Source organism: Thalassophryne amazonica, chromosome 3 (genome assembly GCF_902500255.1).
Source record: "Thalassophryne amazonica chromosome 3, fThaAma1.1, whole genome shotgun sequence".
Classification (NCBI taxonomy): Eukaryota; Metazoa; Chordata; class Actinopteri; order Batrachoidiformes; family Batrachoididae; genus Thalassophryne; species Thalassophryne amazonica.
In genome coordinates, this window is record NC_047105.1 from 7,375,009 (window position 1) to 7,395,389 (window position 20,381).

The following is a 20,381-nucleotide window of genomic DNA, read 5'->3' on the forward strand; positions in this document are numbered from 1 at the left end:
TTAAATTCTATTCTAGAATTAACAGGAAGCCAGTGAAGAGAGGCCAATATGGGTGAGATATGCTCTCTCCTTCTAGTCCCTGTTAGTACTCTAGTCCTCTGGCTTCATGGATAGATAAAGCTGGGTATCATCTGCGTAACAATGAAAATTTAAGCAATGCTGTCTAATAATACTGCCTAAGGGAAACATGTATAAAGTGAATAAAATTGGTCCTAGCACAGAACCTTGTGGAACTCCATAATTAACCTTAGTCTGTGAAGAAGATTCCCCATTTACATGAACAAATTGTAATCTATTAGATAAATATGATTGAAACCATCGCAGCGCAGTGCCTTTAATACCTATGGCATGCTCTAATCTCTGTAATAACATTTTATGGTCAACAGTATCAAAAGCAGCACTGAGGTCTAACAGAACAAGCACAGAGATGAGTCCACTGTCTGAGGCCATAAGAAGATCATTTGTAACCTTCACTAATGCTGTTTCTGTACTATGATGGATTCTAAAACCTGACTGAAACTCTTCAAATAGACCATTCCTCTGCAGATGATCAGTTAGCTGTTTTACAACTACCCTTTCAAGAATTTTTGAGAGAAAAGGAAGGTTGGAGATTGGCCTATAATTAGCTAAGATAGCTGGGTCAAGTGATGGCTTTTTAAGTAATGGTTTAATTACTGCCACCTTAAAAGCCTGTGGTACATAGCCAACTAATAAAGAGATTGATCATATTTAAGATCGAAGCATTAATTAATGGTAGGGCTTCCTTGAGCAGCCTGGTAGGAATGGGGTCTAATAGACATGTTGATGGTTTGGAGGAAGTAACTAATGAAAATAACTCAGACAGAACAATCGGAGAGAAAGAGTCTAACCAAATACCGGCATCACTGAAAGCAGCCAAAGATAACGATATGTCTTTGGAATGGTTGAGTAATTTTTTCTCTAATAGTTAGAATTTTATTAGCAAAGAAAGTCATGAAGTCATTATTAGTTAAAGTTAAAGGAATACTTGGCTCAATAGAGCTCTGACTCTGTCAGCCTGGCTACAGTGCTGAAAAGAAACCTGGGGTTGTTCTTATTTTCTTCAATTAGTGATGAGTAGTAAGATGTCCTAGCTTTACGGAGGTTTTTTTATAAGCAACAGACTCTTTTCCAGGCTAAGTGAAGATCTTCTAAATTAGTGAGACGCCATTTCCTCTCCAATTTACGGGTTATCTGCTTTAAGCTGCGAGTTTGTGAGTTATACCACGGAGTCAGGCACTTCTGATTTAAAGCTCTCTTTCAGAGGAGCTACAGCATGCAAAGTTGTGTTCAATTAGGATGTAAAACTATTGACGAGATACTCTATCTCACTCAGAGTTTAGGTAGCTACTCTGCACTGTGTTGGTATATGGCATTAGAGAACATAAAGAAGGAATCATATCCTTAAACCTAGTTACAGCGCTTTCTGAAAGACTTCTTGTATAAACAGTATGTCTATTAGACATATAACTCAGTTTCAAAATATAAGCCATAGACCAGCCAAACAAGTAAAAAACAAAAAACAAAAAAACATGACATAGCCCTGAAAATACAGGACTCCGTTTGCTGGGTTATTAAATTTAAAACATTAAATGTTTTCAGAGCACAGCAACTAGTCTTGACATGTCCAGAACGACTATATACTGTATATGTGATGTAGATTATTGAAGCATTTTGTGGGATCTTATGTTGTTGTGTTTACTTGTATTTGCATTGTGTTTACTTGTAAGGAAATGTGCTACAAAAGGTGCTGCTTTACCTTCTGGTTGTAGCTTTTTTTTAAATGCGTATTTCTCAAAAAAATGTTTTACTGAACATGCCGACACGAGCGACATTAGGTCAACCTGCATCAGTTCCTATTGCTTTCCAGTGGACCAGGTGCAAGTGGACTCTGTATTTGCGGTCATTGAATCTCCGGGCTTGTGAAACCATCCACAGGACACTTCCTGCAACCCGCTTTGTCGTGAGACAATACTAATATTTACCTTCTGAGAGGCACATTTTATAACTAATCAGTTAAGCTGCTTGTGTGTAATATTCGTCACAACCCTGAAATTCGTTTTTTCTGATTTTTCTGTTCCACAGTGAGGAATGGTATTTTCCCAGCAGTGGATGTACAAGAGATTTTAAAAAGAGGTTAAAAATCGGACACAAAACCTTGTTTTTTTTTTTATTTGGCTCAGGTGTGCTGACTGTGGTCCAGCCTTTAAAGCCTTTTCACGCTAGTGTGAGCTGATTATCTACATGCAAACTCACATTGGAAAACTTTCACATGGGTCTGGTGTAGATTTCCTGCGTTTATTCAATCATGGGAAGAAACGAATTACTCAACCAACTACTGTAACGCAACACTGGCCTCCAGGACCCTACAGTTATCAACACACAACTTGCTTACAAACTCTTGATAGGTCTGTCTGCCTTAATTTATGTTGTGGTCATGTTTTGGGTGTAAAAGCTAACTGATACCAATACAAAATGATTTTAAAGTCATGTATAGACTAGGGATGGACTATATGACCTAAAAGTAATATCACAGCATTTTTAGCTTTTGATGGGACTGTATTATATTATGGTTTTGCACTTGAATATTTTTGAGCAAATGTTTATAGCAACCAATGTGAATAAGACGTAAAATGACGATTGCCCCACGGACACACATGATCACGTCTGGTCACTTGCAACGTATACGTGGACAGTTAGTGCAATCAGATTTGAATCAGATATGCAATAAATCCAATTTAACTGGCAAGCTGAATAAACCCCAAGTTGCATAGCCCAGATGTCCTTCTCCCCGGCCACTTCCTGGAATTACTCTTGGGATCCCAAGGCCTCCGAGCCCAGATAGGACATAATCTCTCCATGTGTTCTGGATCTATTCCATGACCTTGTCTCAGTTGTATGTGGCTGGAAAATATCAAACGAAGGTGTCCAGAGGGCATTGTATGGCAACATGTAACACACCACCAGGTTATTTTTAATACAGAGAATGAGCTTCTTCATGATGTTACAACTTTGCAAGGATGAGGTCAACCTACTCTGAACAATTTATTTCAAACAATGTATTGTCTAATTAATATTTTGCTCACCCTACCCAAAGTTTAGAATATATGACACTTGCAACATAAAATCAACTGGTAAAGGAGTTTTGCTTCACCTTGACACTCTGAAGCAATACTTGAATGGCCTGTTGAGCTCATGTTCCACTTTCCCCCACTGTAAACAAGACACCTAGATACTTGAACTCCTTCACTTGGGGCACCAGTCGTCTGAACTTGAAGGGGAGCGGTTTGTCCCATTTTGCATTCATCACTCACTATGCAAAAGTTTGAGTGCAGATCCTTCGTGTGCTTGTCAAATACATTTTTTATGGTGGTGGAGCACTAATTCTGCCACCAGACCCCCCCCACAACAGATTTACCTGCAGGCTGGAGGACCTCCTACAGTCCATATGCATTTTAATGTTGTGAACAATAATGCTAAATGTTAAAATGAAGTCAAGACAGCAGAGTCCAGTCATTTTGCCTGAAAGATTGGTTTAGGTGCCACAAGGCTTAAAAAGGGTAATATTGCACTCTGATGGGTCCATATGGTGTATCCTAATGCACTTGGTTTCAAGGATACCCATGCCCAATCTCATGTACATCTGGAATTGCACACTGCCCTAATGCCAGACCCCATCTTGGGCAAAGGTTGCTTGATTGTAGTGCTACGTGCTATGTTGGAAGAACTATTAAAACTGTCCCCCTTGGCTAACAGTATGGGCCACTCTCCTTCCTCAACTTACCCCTTGTCCTCCTCAGCTGCCTTTTCCGTCCCCATAACTCCTCAACCCTCGTCTCTTTTGTGATGCCATCCTCTGTTGTCTGGTGGTAACTATCATGGTAACCGCTTTGTCTTCTTGACAGCCAGGATCTTAGAAACCTCTGCAATGGTTCCCTCTGCCTCCTCCTGCATAAACCTCTCTCCGTCTCTCGCATGACCTTCTGCAGCTTGATTGTAGCTTTTGTTATAGTGTGGCTACCTGCTCCACCAAATCTAACCAGTGTGTCTGTGCCTTTCCCCATTGCCATCTCCTCCTCTGCCTCCCCTTTCTCCACGCCCTGTCCTGTCCTCTGTCAGGCCCTCTATGACCTAATGAGGGTACTGATCATAGCATCCTCTGCTGCCTCTGTACCCTCCCCTGCCAGCTTTGGACACATCCTGACTCTTCTACCAGGAGGGGCTCTGTGGTGGAGGGGTGACAGGACAAAATCCCATTGGACAAAATCCCAACTTCTTATTACAAAAGTGGACAAAATCCCAGTCTCATGAATAAATATAAAATATAATAGGGTTAGGGTTCAAAGAGATGGAACTTTGGAATGAGACTGGACTTTGTCCATTTTTGTAATAAGGGGTTGGGATTCTGTCCACTGGGATGTTGTCTGCTGGGATTTTGCCATGGATCCCTGGTGGAGGAGTCTCACAAAATGATTCCTTTTCTGTCTGGCACATTAAATTACTGGTGAAATCTTTAAATTGATCACTTTAAATTAATATTTAAAAATATGTGGATGTTCAGCCAGCATGGACGTTGTGCTCAATAAGTAAAAACATGTTATAGTAACTTGTTAGCTCTGATTTCACAAATGAAGCATCGTGTTAAATCCTGACTGTCAAATCAACCAGTTGTTTCTGCTAAGACCCATAAGCCATGTTTGTTTTCCTGCCTGTAGGTCTTTGTAAGAGATGTCTGACAGTCGCTGGCACACCTCAGGAAGCGCCTGTGATGAAACCTCTTTCTTGTTTTTGGATCTACTATCAGCGGGACTCAGTAGAAATGCTGTAATTCGGTAGAACATTTCACCGCTTACAAATCTGTTAAGGAAGGAAAAAACAAACCGAATATTAGCACGCACACACACACACACACACACACACACATATACATATAAAATATAATAGGGTTGGTACTTGGACTTTTTGGCAGAAGAGATAAGCCGGTTGCTCAGACTGATTGCAACATGATCACCCTGTAAATGCTGGGAACACGGGAAGTAGGATTCTGGTGCATGAATGGTGCTGTTTGAATGAACGTGCAAGTCGCATAGCTTTGCAGAGTTATTGACATTCCTGCTGCACATTGGAATTCTGTAGCATATTTGACTGGAGAGCCTCGTGGTCTGACTCCCAAAGAGCGAGAGAGGAGGTGTGTACTGTTCTGGTGTCAAATCAGGTTGCAAAAAACAGTCCGAAGGTACCGTTCACACGAGAGTCGACCAGACCCGCCTGTTCAGTGTGTTTTGAGTTTTTCCTTGTGAAATGACCTGCTAGCACACGTGATTGGAGGACTGAATCGGAGAGGTCTTCTTTGGATTCATGGATTCTCTTTCATTGTGAAACTGTTGCTTTTCATTACAAAACCATCTCTGTAGCATTTGGACTTCTTACTTGATTTAAATCCTGTGACTCCACCAGAGGATGCACTAAAAAATGGCTCTGCTGACAGTATCCTCCCTCTAGTCTGAGCCGCGATTGTGTTCCATGCTGATGTTGCATTCCAGTTGGAACAATCCCACTGTTTTTCCAGACCCCAAAGTGGACGCCTAAATTGGACATCATCCCCCTCCCCCTCCACCACTTCACACACACACTCCTCCCCCCCCCCCCCCCGGGTGCCCCTAATACCCCCCCCCCCCCCCGCCCATCTGTCTCTTTCCAATCTGCCTATACACGCGTCCCCTGGTCTCCTGTCCTTATTTGGGTAGAGACCTTCTGAGCGCTGCGTGGAGAGAAAGGGGGAGGGAATGGAGGGAGGCTGGGCGTTGGGTTGACACAAGGGAAGCAGGAGGAGAAACTGAGCATTCACAGCCCTTTCTTAATAAGGACATGTCTGGAATTCAAGCCCCACTCGCCACTAAGAGCCTCTCTTTCACAACGCCTCACTCAACCACACTCGTGTGTAAACCTGAAGCTTTATCTAGGTTGTCCTCTCTGCTTGTTAGTCTCAGTGGTGTTTGTGTGCAGGAGGTTTTCTCTGTTATCTTAACAAAAGATTCCCCCACCCGCCGGCCTTTATATCGCATGGATCAGACCGCCAGTCTTGAACAGTTGAAGCGGTTTCCCAGCAGCACCTGAGGCCCAACAGCAATGTCAACAAAAATAACAATAGTCGTCACTGTTTTTTTTCAGGCCCAGTGTTAAAATAACAAATTATATATATGAATAAATAAAACTTGAAAAATGTAAGACACTCAGGAAATGCAACAGCTAAAAGTCAAGTGATATTTTCAATGTTGTGGAAATCAAGAGACATGGGCATGTTAAAAAAAAAAAAAAATGGAGTGGCTATTCGCCCAGCCGTTGGTTCAATAAAGTAAATACGCGAGCATATACTCCCAGCCACAACCAACCAGTGAGCGCGCTTGTAAGTTCACTTCCGGTTTCAAAGTGGGAGGGGGAAAAAAGGGCTTAAATTAAATTTTAAGGACTTGAATTAAATTTTTCTCACTGGCTGTGGGAGGGTTCGCAGCCCGCGGAGGGGCTGTGATCTAAAGCGGTTCTGTTTGGCTCATCACACCCAGGGAACTGTGTCAAACTAACACCATCTTACCGACAACAAGCAGCATTTTGATCAAAAACGGTTTCGTCATCGTTAACAGGCTTCCGTTCAAAATACTTATGAAGTTTGTTTTCATCCATTGCAGTGTTTTCACAGTAATTAAACATGGCGCCGTTAAATGTGTCAAACATACACCGCAATAGAGCCTTAAAAAGTGGTGTAAAAAACGTAGTTTAGATGCACAAAACGTGTCAAATACACGATCACGGTTGGGCGAATAAGGTATCATGTTTATCTGCTCAACGGTTGGGCGAATAGCCTTTGGAACACTGATTTTCAAGATCGCTAATCTTTCTGCTGTCAGCTGCATGAGTGTAAACAATATATTTGTTTAAAAGCAAAAGTTATCATTTGTCTTTATTGTCAGAATCTCCCCAGTCATCAATAGCAGATCTCACTTATTTCCTTGAAAGTTTGACTCCAGTCCCCCGTGAAGCATTTTAAAACAAATGGGCCACTTTACGTGCAACAATGCAGATATCTTGTGTGAAACAGGAGTTATTAGGGAGTTTTAATGGCACCAGTGGATCACATGAACAGTGAAAGAGCATTTCACCCCCCCACCCCCCCCATCTGTGAGGCTGATAATATTGCCGGGGAAACACTGAATAATAACTGATTTGTACAGCATTTACCAAGCACACTGCTTCCCACATCAAATGACAGTAACATAATAAAGTGATATACATCAAACACAGCATTTTAAAAATTAAACATAAGCAAGAAATTTACATAAAAAATAAAGGAAAAAAAATATACCAAACATTTCCAATTGCCTGATTGATCTATTTCAGTCTCACCCTGTCCTCTCCATCTTCATCTGTCACACCAACCACCTGCATGTCCTCCCTCTTCTCCTCCTGCTTGGTGGCTCCATCCTCAGCATCCTTCTCCCTATATACCCCGGGTCCTTTCTCTGCTCATGTCCAAACTATCTCAGTCTCGCCTCTCCAGCTTTGTCAATAATGATAATAATATATACGGATATACAATGTGCTTCTCTAATCAAAATACAATAAAAGACGATAATTTAATAAAATGCCATAAATAAAGCAGTTATTTAAAAATTAACATTAACTGAGAAAGTTTAATAAACACCAGAAAGAAATATCATTGCAAACTATTTTGACACATTTTTTTCCAGCTTCTAAAATATGAACATTTGGTCTTTTTCTCAAATGAATACCTTCATCTGTAATTAATTATGTTGCTTTGAACTGCTGGTGAGTCAAAAATAAGCAATGCAATGATTTTATATTTATTTAGGGGTGGGCAAACATAAAAAATCTTAATCGCATTAACTCAATGACTTTCTGTGACTTTCTGTGTTTTAATCATGATTAATCGCATGGTATATGTGAAACCCAAAAATGAATTCAAAAGCCACTTAAAAGCACAGTTTTATTTGAAAATGTAAATGAACATTGCATAAATTTGAAAACGTAAATTTCAACTGAAACACACTAATGAAATCAAATATAAAACCACTGGCAGGTCATTTGTTATCCTGTTTCATATCAAAATAACAATATTCATGTCCATGACTAAATGTACTAAAACAAATACGTCACAATTGTACACATACCACAATTTGATATGTGTACAATTGTGATGTATTTGTTTTAGTATATTTAGATTTTGTTGTGATTTGGCACTTTATAAGCCGATTCAATTGAATTGAAATTGAACATTTTATTGAGTCTTAAAGTAAATAAATATGAATTTGGTCACTGGATCCTTAAACTTTGTACATAATGAACTCTACAGGACGAGTCCTTGATCTCTGGACATAAAAAGGAATAAACAAAATCTGTAGTTTTTGTCAAAAGCATTTCCTTTCAGACATTGGCATGAATGTGTTTCCATATATCTGAGCTGAGCTTACAGCTGCTGTGCTTCACTTCAGGATGTAATTTGAAAAGAAAACACAGCACGTTTCATTTTGGGAGGAAAAAAAAAACATTTTAGTCGATTGTAGTTTCTTGTCTGTATTACATTGGAAAGAGGTGTCATTTTATTTAAAGCGGCAATTCATTTTGAAGTTATTAATTCCGACCGGACTCTGTCTCAGCGCGCAGCGTTTTGAGCTGTGTGAACGGAACGGAGGACGATTCTCGTTTCTTGACAGCAACAAAACAAGAGTCCCAGTTAGTGACTTTAATCCACACAAAAGTGACTGACGATATTTTAATGGCTTTGCGAGGGGTTAAGAAGCGGCTTGCCGTTTCTGAAGAGCAGTGAATCAAAGAACCAACGAGCTACTGGATTGAAGCATTGCTTCAATGGTTCATGGTTTCAAAGTGGAGCCGCGCTGCAGAAATAGTTTATTACAGACCAAACCCTGAATATCCGACTTTATTTGTACATCCGTATGACTCTGAAACTCGGAAAAATCCGTATAATTTACGGACTATAGGTTGACATGAAAACCACCGAAAAGCTGTGTTCACCGCGGGGACACGTTCAGCTATTCGAGATTATTCAAGATTTTTTTTTTTTTTTTTTACCGATGACGAACGATGCGCAAAAAAAATTTGACCGATGCAGCTGCATCGGTCCAAACCGGTCTGGATCCAGGCCTGATCCTGTAGAACTTTGTACCGAAAATGTCCATTCAAAAGTTCGGCGTCTTTCTGCATTTTGTTTTGTTGTGCATTGCATAGCCTGTACTTTTCTCGATCCTCGTGTCGTTTTCTGTGTGAACTCAGCTATCAGCAGGAAGCAGCAGCATAAGCTCGCCCCCGACTGACGCTTTCAAAATAAAAGGCAACGAGCAACAGTCATAAAAGGCTAAAAAAAAACAAAAAAACAAAAACGCAGTGTTAAGGGGAGGAACAAAATTGTCGGCGATAATGATCTCAATAATTAACGCAACGTTAGTGTGTTAACGTTGCCCAGCCCTAATTTATTTATATTTAAGAAAGTGCAGTTAACCCCCCCCCATAAACATAATTGAGCCTAATGTCATAAAGAAACTAATAGAACAACTAATAATAATAAATAACATGTACTTATAACAGTCTAAATTTCTCTGTTTCTTTGGTAGTATAGTTGCTGACATTTTGCTAAATATAATAAATTCATGCTCTAATTTCTGGCTTGTTAGTGCATAAAATGCTGGAGGAACCGTAATCACTGGGACGGATCTGGTGGCGTGATCTGTTCGGGACTGAGATGGATCCCTTAAGCTGCTGATGAGAGCTCACTTTCAGTCTTGCGTTGTGACACTGTGACCCTGTTGCAAAGGGTCCACATAAAGCAGGACATTCACTTCTAAAATTAGCTGCTGGCTGAAACTCTTATATGAGAGTGTTGGCACCTGTATGGTAAATGCACTGTGGTATGTGGGAGAAAACATTGACAAAATGACATGGCTTGTCTTTTTGATCCCTCATAATTCCTCATATTTGATGATGGAATAGGAAGACAAACATCACTGATCCCCTACCTCTAGGAGTTTGTGATTCTGTGATGATTTGATATAACTTTAAAGTGTCTGGACATTAGTTTTAGAATTTTTAAAAAATAATTTTATATTTTGGATGAATAGCTGTGTTTCACAATATTAACAGATGGAGAAAAAGGATTTTTTTTTTTTCCAAAGCATGTACTCCATAAAATAGTGAGTGAATGAGTCCATTCTCTCCAGGTATTTAACATGATGATTCAGAAAAAATCAAAATGTTGTAATCTTATCTGAAATTAAAAGGGCATACAGTAAGTTTAAAATAATTTCAAATTTGGTTAATCTGATCAGTAAAAACATGCTGAACACTGCCACCTGCTGGATGGTTGGTGGGTACAGGATGCATGATTAGAAATTAGGAGCAGGTGTGGTTGAAGTTACATGTAGCTTTTCCACCACCTGCAGAGAATCTTTTGACAAAACCTGACAGAGAGGACAGAGAGCCTTTTCATACCTTGCCCCTGTTTTGTGGAATGGTCTCCCAGCTTCAGTAAGACATTCAGATTCTGTGGAGACTTTTAAGAACAGACTAAGACACATCTTTTTAATCAGTCTTACCTATAGTTGGAATGTTATGCTGGCATCTTTTTTAATTCTTTTAACTTTTTACTTTTTAATTGTGCTTTTGTGAAGTTTGACTTTTGCTTTTGATCTTTTAATTTTGCTTTACATCGTTCTTGAAGTGTTTTGTGTGAGGCCACGCTGTTCTGAATTGGCGTGTTATAAATTGAATAAATTAAAAATTTAAATTAAATTAATAGCGGGAGGTAATGTAGAGGAGGTGATGGACAGGGGAGGTAATGATCTAGTGGTTAAAGCATTGGGCTTGAGACCAGAGGAGCCTCGGTTCAAATCCTGGTTCAAGCCTGAATGGAAAATCACTAAGGGCCCTTGGGCAATTAAGGTCCTTAATCCCCTAGTTGCTGCAAGTGTGTAGTGGGTGCCCGTGCATGGCAGCAGCCTCACATTGTGGACCAAAGGGAAATAGTAAGTAAGTAAATAAGTAAGCTTTATTTATAAAGCGCCTTTCACAGACCAGGGTCACAAAGCGCTGCACATGGCATACAAAAATAATCTAAAAATAACATACGAAAACAATAAAATACAATATTAGGCTAAAAAGCTAACTTAAAGAAATGCGTCTTTAGTTGCCTTCTAAAAGTATCTATACAATCCAGAGAACGAAGGGCACAGGGAAGCTCATTCCAGAGGCTAGGCGCCACCACTTTAAAAGATCTGTCCCCGTGAGTTTTAAAACGGGTCCGAGGAACCATCAACAGGTTCTGATTGGATGACCTGAGGCTCCTGGAGGAAGCATAAGGCTGGATCAGGTCCCTGATGTACTCCCGGTGCCTGTCCATGTAGAGCTCTAAAAGTCAATACCAGGATTTTGTAATGAATCCTGTAGGAGACAGGCAGCCAATGCAAAGTATTAAGAATATGAGTAATATGGTCCCTCCTGCGGGTGCGGGTAAGCAGGACTTTTACAATAATCCAAACGCGATGAGACGAACGCATGAACAATCATCTCAAGCTCTTTTAAAGTCACCATCTTACGGAGCTTAGAGATGTTCCGAATTTGGAAAAAACAGTTCTTAACCAGGTAATTTGTGTGCTGCTCCAAAGACATCCCTCCATCCAAAATTACACCCAGGTTACGCAGGCTGCTTTGACCATGCAGCTTAGGCTACCGAGATGCTGCTTAATTCCAGGTACAGCACTATCTGGTGCTACAATCAGAGTCTCAGTCTTATTGGAATTTAACTGCAGACTGTTCTCAGTGAGCCATTCCTTAATTTTGGCCAAACAATTTGTGAGAGAGCAGAGTTTCTGTGGCTCAGTTGTCTTAAAAGTGCAGTACAGCTCTTACAGTAGTAAGAGCTGTACTGCACTGTACTAGTACAGCCTAGTAATACGACCTAATATGACCTAAGAAAGGCTTTTGACACAATTGATCACAACATATTTCAAAAGATGGAACTGTATGGGATCATTATTAATTGTTGCAACTGTTGCTCTGGGGGTTAGTAAGGTTAGACCTTACTTGCGTGAAGCGCCTTGAGGCAACTCTGTTGTGATTTGGCGCTATATAAATGAAAATAAATTGAATTGAATTGAAATTAAAAATTAATGAAAGAATTAATTGGAAAGCTCATATTTAAAAAACTACACTGCAACCATTATTCATTCTTCAAAAAAGAGCATTAAGAACAATCCACAATGCAGGTTATCGAGACCACACCAATCCATGGTTCATTAAATCTAAAATATTAAAACTCCATGATGTGGTTGCATTTAAGACTGTTCAATTAATGTATAAAGTGAAAAAACAAGCAATTGCCCTTTAGAATTCAAGAATTGTTCACAGAGAGGGAAAATATAACCTAAGGGGCTTGTATTATTTTAAAATTGCTGGTGCCTTGACAACCAGGAAAGGTTTCTGTGTCTCCATTTGTGGCTGATGGAGGAACCCAAGAGATGTCCAAATATTAATCAGTTTAAATATCAGTATAAAGAAATTATGCTCTCTAGATGTGTCTGATGTAAGATGAGTTTGTGCTGCTATATTGTGTATGTAAATTGTTTGGTATTGCTATTGTTATTATTGTGGTTAATCTTATCATCACTATTATTATTAGTATTACTATTATTATTAGTTGCAAATTTGTTTCATAGAGTATTTTGAAATCAACTGATGATATATGTGTATATAGCAAATGGTAAAAGGGGTGAGTGTTTATAAGCTTTTGCTTCAGCCGACACCCCTTCGGCCGCACAAAACTGGAAAATGGCTGAGTTTTGTTTTATGAGATTTCTTTTTTCTTTGTTGTCGTTAAGTATGTGTGTATGTGCGCCACCGAATAAATTCATTCATTCATTCATTCATCGGGGTGAATGTGACACATTGCTGTGTAAAGCGCTTTGAGCATCTGATGCAGATGGAAAAGCGCTATATGAATGCACTTTATTTATAGCCATAAAATCTTATCATTTTAATTAGTAATTTAAATTTTTTGAGGTCACCTGCTGCAGAAGTGTTCAAGTAAGAACACTAGAATCATGGCAGGCTCTTGGTTACCTCATCGACCTTGATTTCAGACACAACACAATGCTAAAAACGCAGCTTGAAAACTACTTAAGATCTTTGCCTGCAGTCAGCCATAAGTTGACCACATTGGGACACAGTTTCCAGACCACAAGAATTCTTTGAGGGTAGGACTGATTAGTGAGGTCTTTAAACTTTGGTTTATGGAATATCTTGAATTCATTTGGCCATTTTAGAGACCTAAAATCTAGGAAATGACAGTAATAATTACAGCATGCATTGTTTATTCATAAAGGTGTAATGACTGCAATAAAGAAAAGTGTTGAGAAAGCAAAAGTAACTGATAGATGAATGATGTTCTGTCATTAACTAGATCCCTGAATGTTTTGCATAATCCTCATACAAGTCAACAGCGGAAAACCTTTGTAGTGAATGCACACTGCAAGGATCTTATTTATTGATTCAAAAAAGGGGGTTCTAGGACTACCTAAATCAAAATTAAACCCTGCTGCAATAAATCTGTGCTGTTCTGTATCTTATTTATTCTGCAGACATCATGCCCTAATTTATATATGCATGTGAGTTGAATCATGCCATAAAACATAAGGAAGTCATGTAAGAAGTCAACTTGTATGGAAACAGGCCTCGGATGTATGATGAAAGTTGGATATAAAATCCAAACCTCAGCAAAGAGCGATGAAATATGTTTAGGCTCCCACACTGCATTGTTGCTGCACACATGAATAACACAACAATAGATGTTACTAAGAGTCTGGTATTTGTTATATATTTACAAGTTGTAAATGTGTATGACTTTTGTCTGGGTTCTACAGCCCAGGCTGTAGAACCCCTACTGGGCATTGTGGGTTACTATTTATGAAGAAAAAAGACCGTTGATTGGTTCCATTTTCTGAAATAGGATTTTCTGGCGCACAGTGGCATAGATAATGACACTGTTCCCTCAGAGTAAGAAGGTCCTGGGATTGCTTCCCATCTGGGCCTTTGCATGTTCTCTCTGTGTTCACTTGAATTCCCTCCGGGTGCTCTGAGTTCCTCCCTCTTCCAGCCATGCCAGTTTGGTGAATTGGAAACTTTAAATTGACCATTGGTGTGCGGTTGTGTTTGTCTGTCTATATGTGGCCTTGCGATAGACTGTCGACCTGTCCAGGGTGTAACCCGCCTCTTGCTGTTTGACTGATGGGATAACAGGGTTCTAGCTAGGATAAAATTTTAGCGTAGTGGTAATGTCGAGGGAGCGAAGCGACCAAGGGGGGGCAGGGGGAGGGGGTTCGTAAGGGGGGAAGCTTTTGAAAATTCAAGCTAAAAATTGGCCATTCTAGGGGTACCCAAAGGGGAAAAGCCAGGTACGACAGCCCACGTCCCTTCATCATGTCCAGAAGGCTGGGGAGGTTTGTTGAGTGGGCAATCTCATTCTGGGTTAGCCAGTACATGGCCCTCAGTGAGTCTGGACATTTTTAAGTCAAGACTTAAAACCTATTTTTATTCTCTTTCTTATGAGTATTTTTTATTTTTTTTTAAGTTTTATTCTTTTACTTCTGTTTTTAATTAGGTATTTGAATTTTTTATTTTTATTTATTTATTTAATTTTTTTTTATGTTGAACTGTTCTGTGTGAGGCACCTTGAGACGGCTTTTGTTGTAATTTGGCACTTTATAAGCTGATTAAGTTGAAATTGAACAACATTTTATTGAGGCTTAAAGTAAATAAATATGAAATTGGTTACTGGGTCCTTAAACTCTGGACATAATAAACTCTACATGGTGGATCCTTGATCTCTGGACATAAACAGAAATAAAATCTGTTAGTTTTTGTCTAAAGCATTTCCTTTCAGACATTATTATTGGCATGAATATCTTTCCATACCTATGAGCTGCAGCTCTTGCAGCTGCGCTCCATGTCAGGTTTATAAAGAACGCAGGACATCTCATTTTGTGAGGGGAAAAAAAACGTTTTAGTCGATTGTAGTTTCTTGTCTGTATTGCAACGTTTGTAAGAGGTGTCATTTTATTTCAGCAGAGCCGCGCAGCATTTAGAGCTGTGCAAAAGGAACGGGACGATTCTCGTTTGTTGACTGCAACAAGACAAGAGTCCCAGTTAGTGACTTTAATCCACACAAAAGTGACTCATGATATTTTAATGGCTTTCAGAGGGGTTAAGAAGCGGACTTACTGCTTCTGAAGACAGTGAATCAAAGAGCCACGAGCCATTGAATCAAAGCATTGGTTTGATTCACGCTTCAAACTGGAGTCGCACTGCAGAAACGGTTGATTACAGACACTGTATTGAAAATAAGCATAACGGTCCAAAATTATAGCGTTACAGGCCGTAACGCAAGTTTGCGCTAGCTAGAACCCTGGGATAGGTTCCAGCACCCCCCGACCCTTAAATGGAGTAAGTGGGAAAAGAAAATGAATGATTAATGATGATTTCCTGCTCTTTTCGCCTTTGAAGTGTTATTTCTAGTGGAGTGTATGTTGGACCAAACAAGTAATTTGAATATGTCCCAGAGCTTTCATGTATTTTATTTATTTATTTATTTATTTATTATTTATTTGCTGTTCTGACATTGATACATGAATAATGATAGAGATATGTACCGGATTAATCAATCATTTTGATTGCAAAACAAAATTACCTGGTGAAAAAACAGTAATTGTACCCTACACAATTGCAAATGGTTAAAACTTGCCTTATTTTTGAAGGTTTATATTTTCTGCATTTGGCTTTTCCCTTCTTAAATACAACCCCTGGTAATAATTATGGAATCACCGTCCTCGGAGGATGTTCATTGAGTTGTTTAATTTTGTAGAAAAAAGAAGATCACAGACATGACACAAAACTAAAGTCATTTCAAATGGCAACTTTCTGGCTTTAAGAAACACTATAAGAAATCAGGAAAAATAATTGTGGCAGTCAGTAACGGTTACTTTTTTAGACCAAGCAGAGGGAAAAAAATATGGACTCACTCAATTCTGAGGAATAAATTATGGAATCACCCTGTAAATTTTCATCCCCAAAACTAACACCTGCATCAAATCAGATCTGCTCGTTAGTCTGCATCTAAAAAGGAGTGATCACACCTTGGAGAGCTGTTGCACCAAGTGGACTGACATGAATCATGGCTCCAACATGAGAGATGTCAATTGAAACAAAGGAGAGGATTATAAAACTCGTAAAAGAGGGTAAATCATCATGCAGTGTTGCAAAAGATGTTGGTTGTTCACAGTCAGCTGTGTCTAAACTCTGGACCAAATACAAACAACATGGGAAGGTTGTTAAAGGCAAACATACTGGTAGACCAAGGAAGACATCAAAGCGGCAAGACAGAAAACTTAAAGCAGTATGTCTCAAAAATCGAAAATGCATAACAAAACAAATGAGGAATGAATGGGAGGAAACTGGAGTCAACGTCTGTGACCAAACTGTAAGAAACCTCCTAAAGGAAATGGGATTTACACACAGAAAAGCTAAACGAAAGCCATCATTAACACCTAAACAGAAAAAAACAAGGTTACAATGGGCTAAGGAAAAGCAATCGTGGACTGTGGATGACTGGATGAAAGTCATATTCAGTGATGAATCTCGAATCTGCATTGGGCAAGATGATGATGCTGGAATTTTTGTTTGGTGCCGTTCCAATGAGATTTATAAAGATGACTGCCTGAAGAGAACGTGTAAATTTCCACAGTCACTGATGATATGGGGCTGCATGTCGGGTAAAGGCACTGGGGAGATGGCTGTCATTACATCATCAATAAATGCACATGTTTACGTTGATATTTTGGACACTTTTCTTATCCCATCAATTGAAAGGATGTTTGGGGATGATGAAATCATTTTTCAAGATGATAATGCATCTTGCCATAGAGCAAAAACTGTGAAAACATTCCTTGAATGTGTCATTCCAAAAAGACACATAGGGTCAATGTCATGGCCTGCAAATAGTCCGGATCTTAATCCAATTGAAAATCTTTGGTGGAAGTTGAAGAAAATGGTCCATGACGAGGCTCCAACCTGCAAAGCTGATCTGGCAACAGCAATCAGAGAAAGTTGGAGCCAGATTGATAAAGAGTACTGTTTGTCACTCATTAAGTCCATGCCTCAGAGACTGCAAGCTGTTATAAAAGCCAGAGGTGGTGCAACAAAATACTAATGATGTGTTGGAGCATTCTTTTGTTTTTCATGATTCCATAATTTTTTCCTCAGAATTGAGTGATTCCATATTTTTTTCCCTCTGCTTGGTCTAAAAAAGTAACCGTTACTGACTGCCACAACTTTTTTCCTGATTTCTTATAGTGTTTCTTAAAGCCAGAAAGTTGCCATTTGAAATGACTTTAGTTTTGTGTCATGTCTGTGATCTGCTTTTTTTCTACAAAATTAAACAACTGAATGAACATCCTCCGAGGCCGGTGATTCCATAATTTTTGCCAGGGGTTGTATATACTCAGCAGAATGTCCAACATTATGGTAAAAATATACAAATATGTTCTGTTAAGGCCCTGTCACACCTTGACGATTTAGCCAGCGTGTGCCAGTCGTATTAAAAACACTGGCATAAGTCCAATATGTTCAGGGTAGGTTTTTAATAAGTTAAGAGCAAGTTGAATGTATTGAAACACGCCGAAGCTTGCTGATGTACGTCCTAATAAGATGAGCTCCATAAAAAATTTTGGGCATGCTGAAAATTTTCAACGAGTGCCAGTGTGTGACTCATACGTCCAGCACTTATGGACTTATGGAACTTATGTGATTGTTGGCACACATTTCTTGTAATTTACTCATAAGTATAAATATGTCCATTAATACTGGCCACTGATTGGCTGAAAGCTGGTGTCCTTATACAGAACGACTGTTTCATTCACACACGGAATAAATCTGACCTGTTCATTTCAGTCCAGTTCACCATCACAGTTGGACATGAATCCACATAAAGCTCCTGATTTTTGAAAATGACATCTGTAAATACTTTAATTTGTGGCTGGAAACGTAGCATTTTAAAGCAAGTCCCTCTGTGGTTTTTCTGCTCCAGGTGCGTTTCTCATGCCGGTGTTGCACTCTGATCACACAGAACTGCTGTGATGATTTAAACTTTTAAAGCACTGTCACTGTGGCGTGATCATCAGACAGCCTGATCAATGAAGTGTGATCAGTGCCGAACGAGGTGCTGCGACTCTTTAAACTTTTAAAGCGCCATCGCTGTCGGTGTGATCATCAGATGACCTGTTTGATCAGGTGTGGTCACGCCTGATTAATGCGCTGTTTAAACATTTAAAACGCCGTCACTGTCGGTGATCACCACGCCGACAGATCACACAGCATCACTGGCACTTTAAAAGTTTAAATCATCACAACGTTTCATTATTCAGGTCTGTGGTGACCTGATCAGGTCTGATCAGCAGACCTGATCAGAAATCAACAATGCTTTAAACATTTAAAGAGACAGCACTTCATTCATTCACGGCAGCGTTTACCACAGCTAGTTCACTCATCAGCATTCTGTACACAATGAAAATGGTCTACCAAGATAAGAAATTACTCTGTTTCTGACCTGCACCGCACAATACCGACCCGAACCACTGGGTGGAAACGGGGCTGTTGGTATACGCTGGATAATCGTCAAGGTGTGACAGCTGCATTAATTTATTTGGCGTACGACAGCATATGCCAGTGTTTTTAATATGGTCGGCATATGCAGACTAAATCGTCAAGGTGTGACAGGGCCTTAAAGCATATGATATATTGGACTGCACCGCACCGTGCAATACCGACCCGAACCACTGGGTGGAAACGGGGCTGTCGGTATACGCTGGATAATCATCAAGGTGTGACAGCTGCATTAATTTATTTGGCGTACGACAGCGTATGCCAGTGTTTTTAATATGGTCGGCATACGCAGACTAAATCGTCAAGGTGTGACAGGGCCTTAAAGCATATGATATATTGGATTATGTGCATTGAAAATGCAAGATGTCTTTCTTTTTCTGCAAAGATAGCACTTAGTCCAGTTTTGTCTGTCACGCTTTTCTTTTAAATTTTATGAATAATTCCAAGATTAAATACTAGTAGGTCATTCTGTGTCAAATCACGGAGAATCTGCTGACATCGCTCGAAATTTTCTAAATCTTTGAGGAATGACTGGGATTCATGAGTTCCATATTTTTGTTTATGTCCTCTTAACTAGGGAGAAACGCTAACAATATTTCACCTAATTAGCACACTCTTGGAACTTGAACATTTCTTCATATTCCTGAGAAAGTAATCTTATGGTCTCACAAACACTGAGAAAATTTGTTAGTTGGTATCTCACTAATTAAGAAGACATGAGCTACAATATTGAGTTCTGGGTGTTACTATTTTATCCCAATCATCCCACAAAGATTTACAAATTACAGAGAGATGTCAGCAGATTCTTCATTGATTTGACACAGAATGACCCTAATTTGTGTCATCTTGGTGCAAATTACATACCCCCCTTCACACATAACATGATTGAAGCAACTAGCGCATGAAGGAGGTATTGCATGCCACTCGTGAAAAATTGGAGCTGCCTCAAACACCACGTACAGCTGTCTCCACAACTATTCGCACAGACCAGCGGTTGAAAGACAGCGAGTGCCCTGTGAGTGCCCATTGTACCCCCCTCTCGGCAGGTGTCGGCTAAAATCCAGGTGTCACACACGACCATCCAACATCGCTCACTGGACACAAAGAAATGGAGAGGCTATTCACACTCCTGGCACGAGAGTAGAGAACAGGCGACCACATTTGAGGTGTCTGTGAAAATTGTCTAAGTGCAACCCAAGTGTGGGGTAACTTAGCAACACATGGGTGTGACTATGCCGAAACCCCCTCCCCCCCACACACACACATACAAATGGCTTGTGGAGTGTGTCACTGTCATTGTCTCCCCCCCCCCCCCCCCCCCCCCCAGCACACATGGCTTGTGGAGTGTGTAGCCACCCCCCCTCCCCCCCACTCACACACACCATGAATCCAACATTGTCAGCTGTGGCTGAGTGTCCCGGAGTCCGATCGCTGTTCAGCGCAGTGCACTGTTGGGACAGCTGACTGCTGTGGACTGCAACTCAGCTGGTGAACACGCAAAGCACATGTGTGGGCGGGCGCTCACGTCCTCTTGACATGCTGATAATTTCATATAGACACGATCACACGAGTACCGGCCAGCGTCTGAACGCAAAGTACGGTTTGAAATTAATGAGCCGGCTGGG

At 40.0% G+C, this 20,381-nt stretch overlaps 1 protein-coding gene across 1 annotated transcript in view; it reads left to right on the plus strand.

Annotated features, from left to right (window-relative positions):
- Positions 1–3,993: 3,993 nt before the first annotated feature.
- The window catches only part of tead3b (TEA domain family member 3 b), a 93,109-nt gene continuing 76,721 nt past the window's right edge, over positions 3,994–20,381 (plus strand). The window contains exon 1 of the mRNA XM_034167518.1: positions 3,994–4,255. Within this exon, the coding sequence (XP_034023409.1) occupies positions 3,994–4,255 (262 nt within the window). The remainder of the gene's footprint in view (positions 4,256–20,381) is intronic.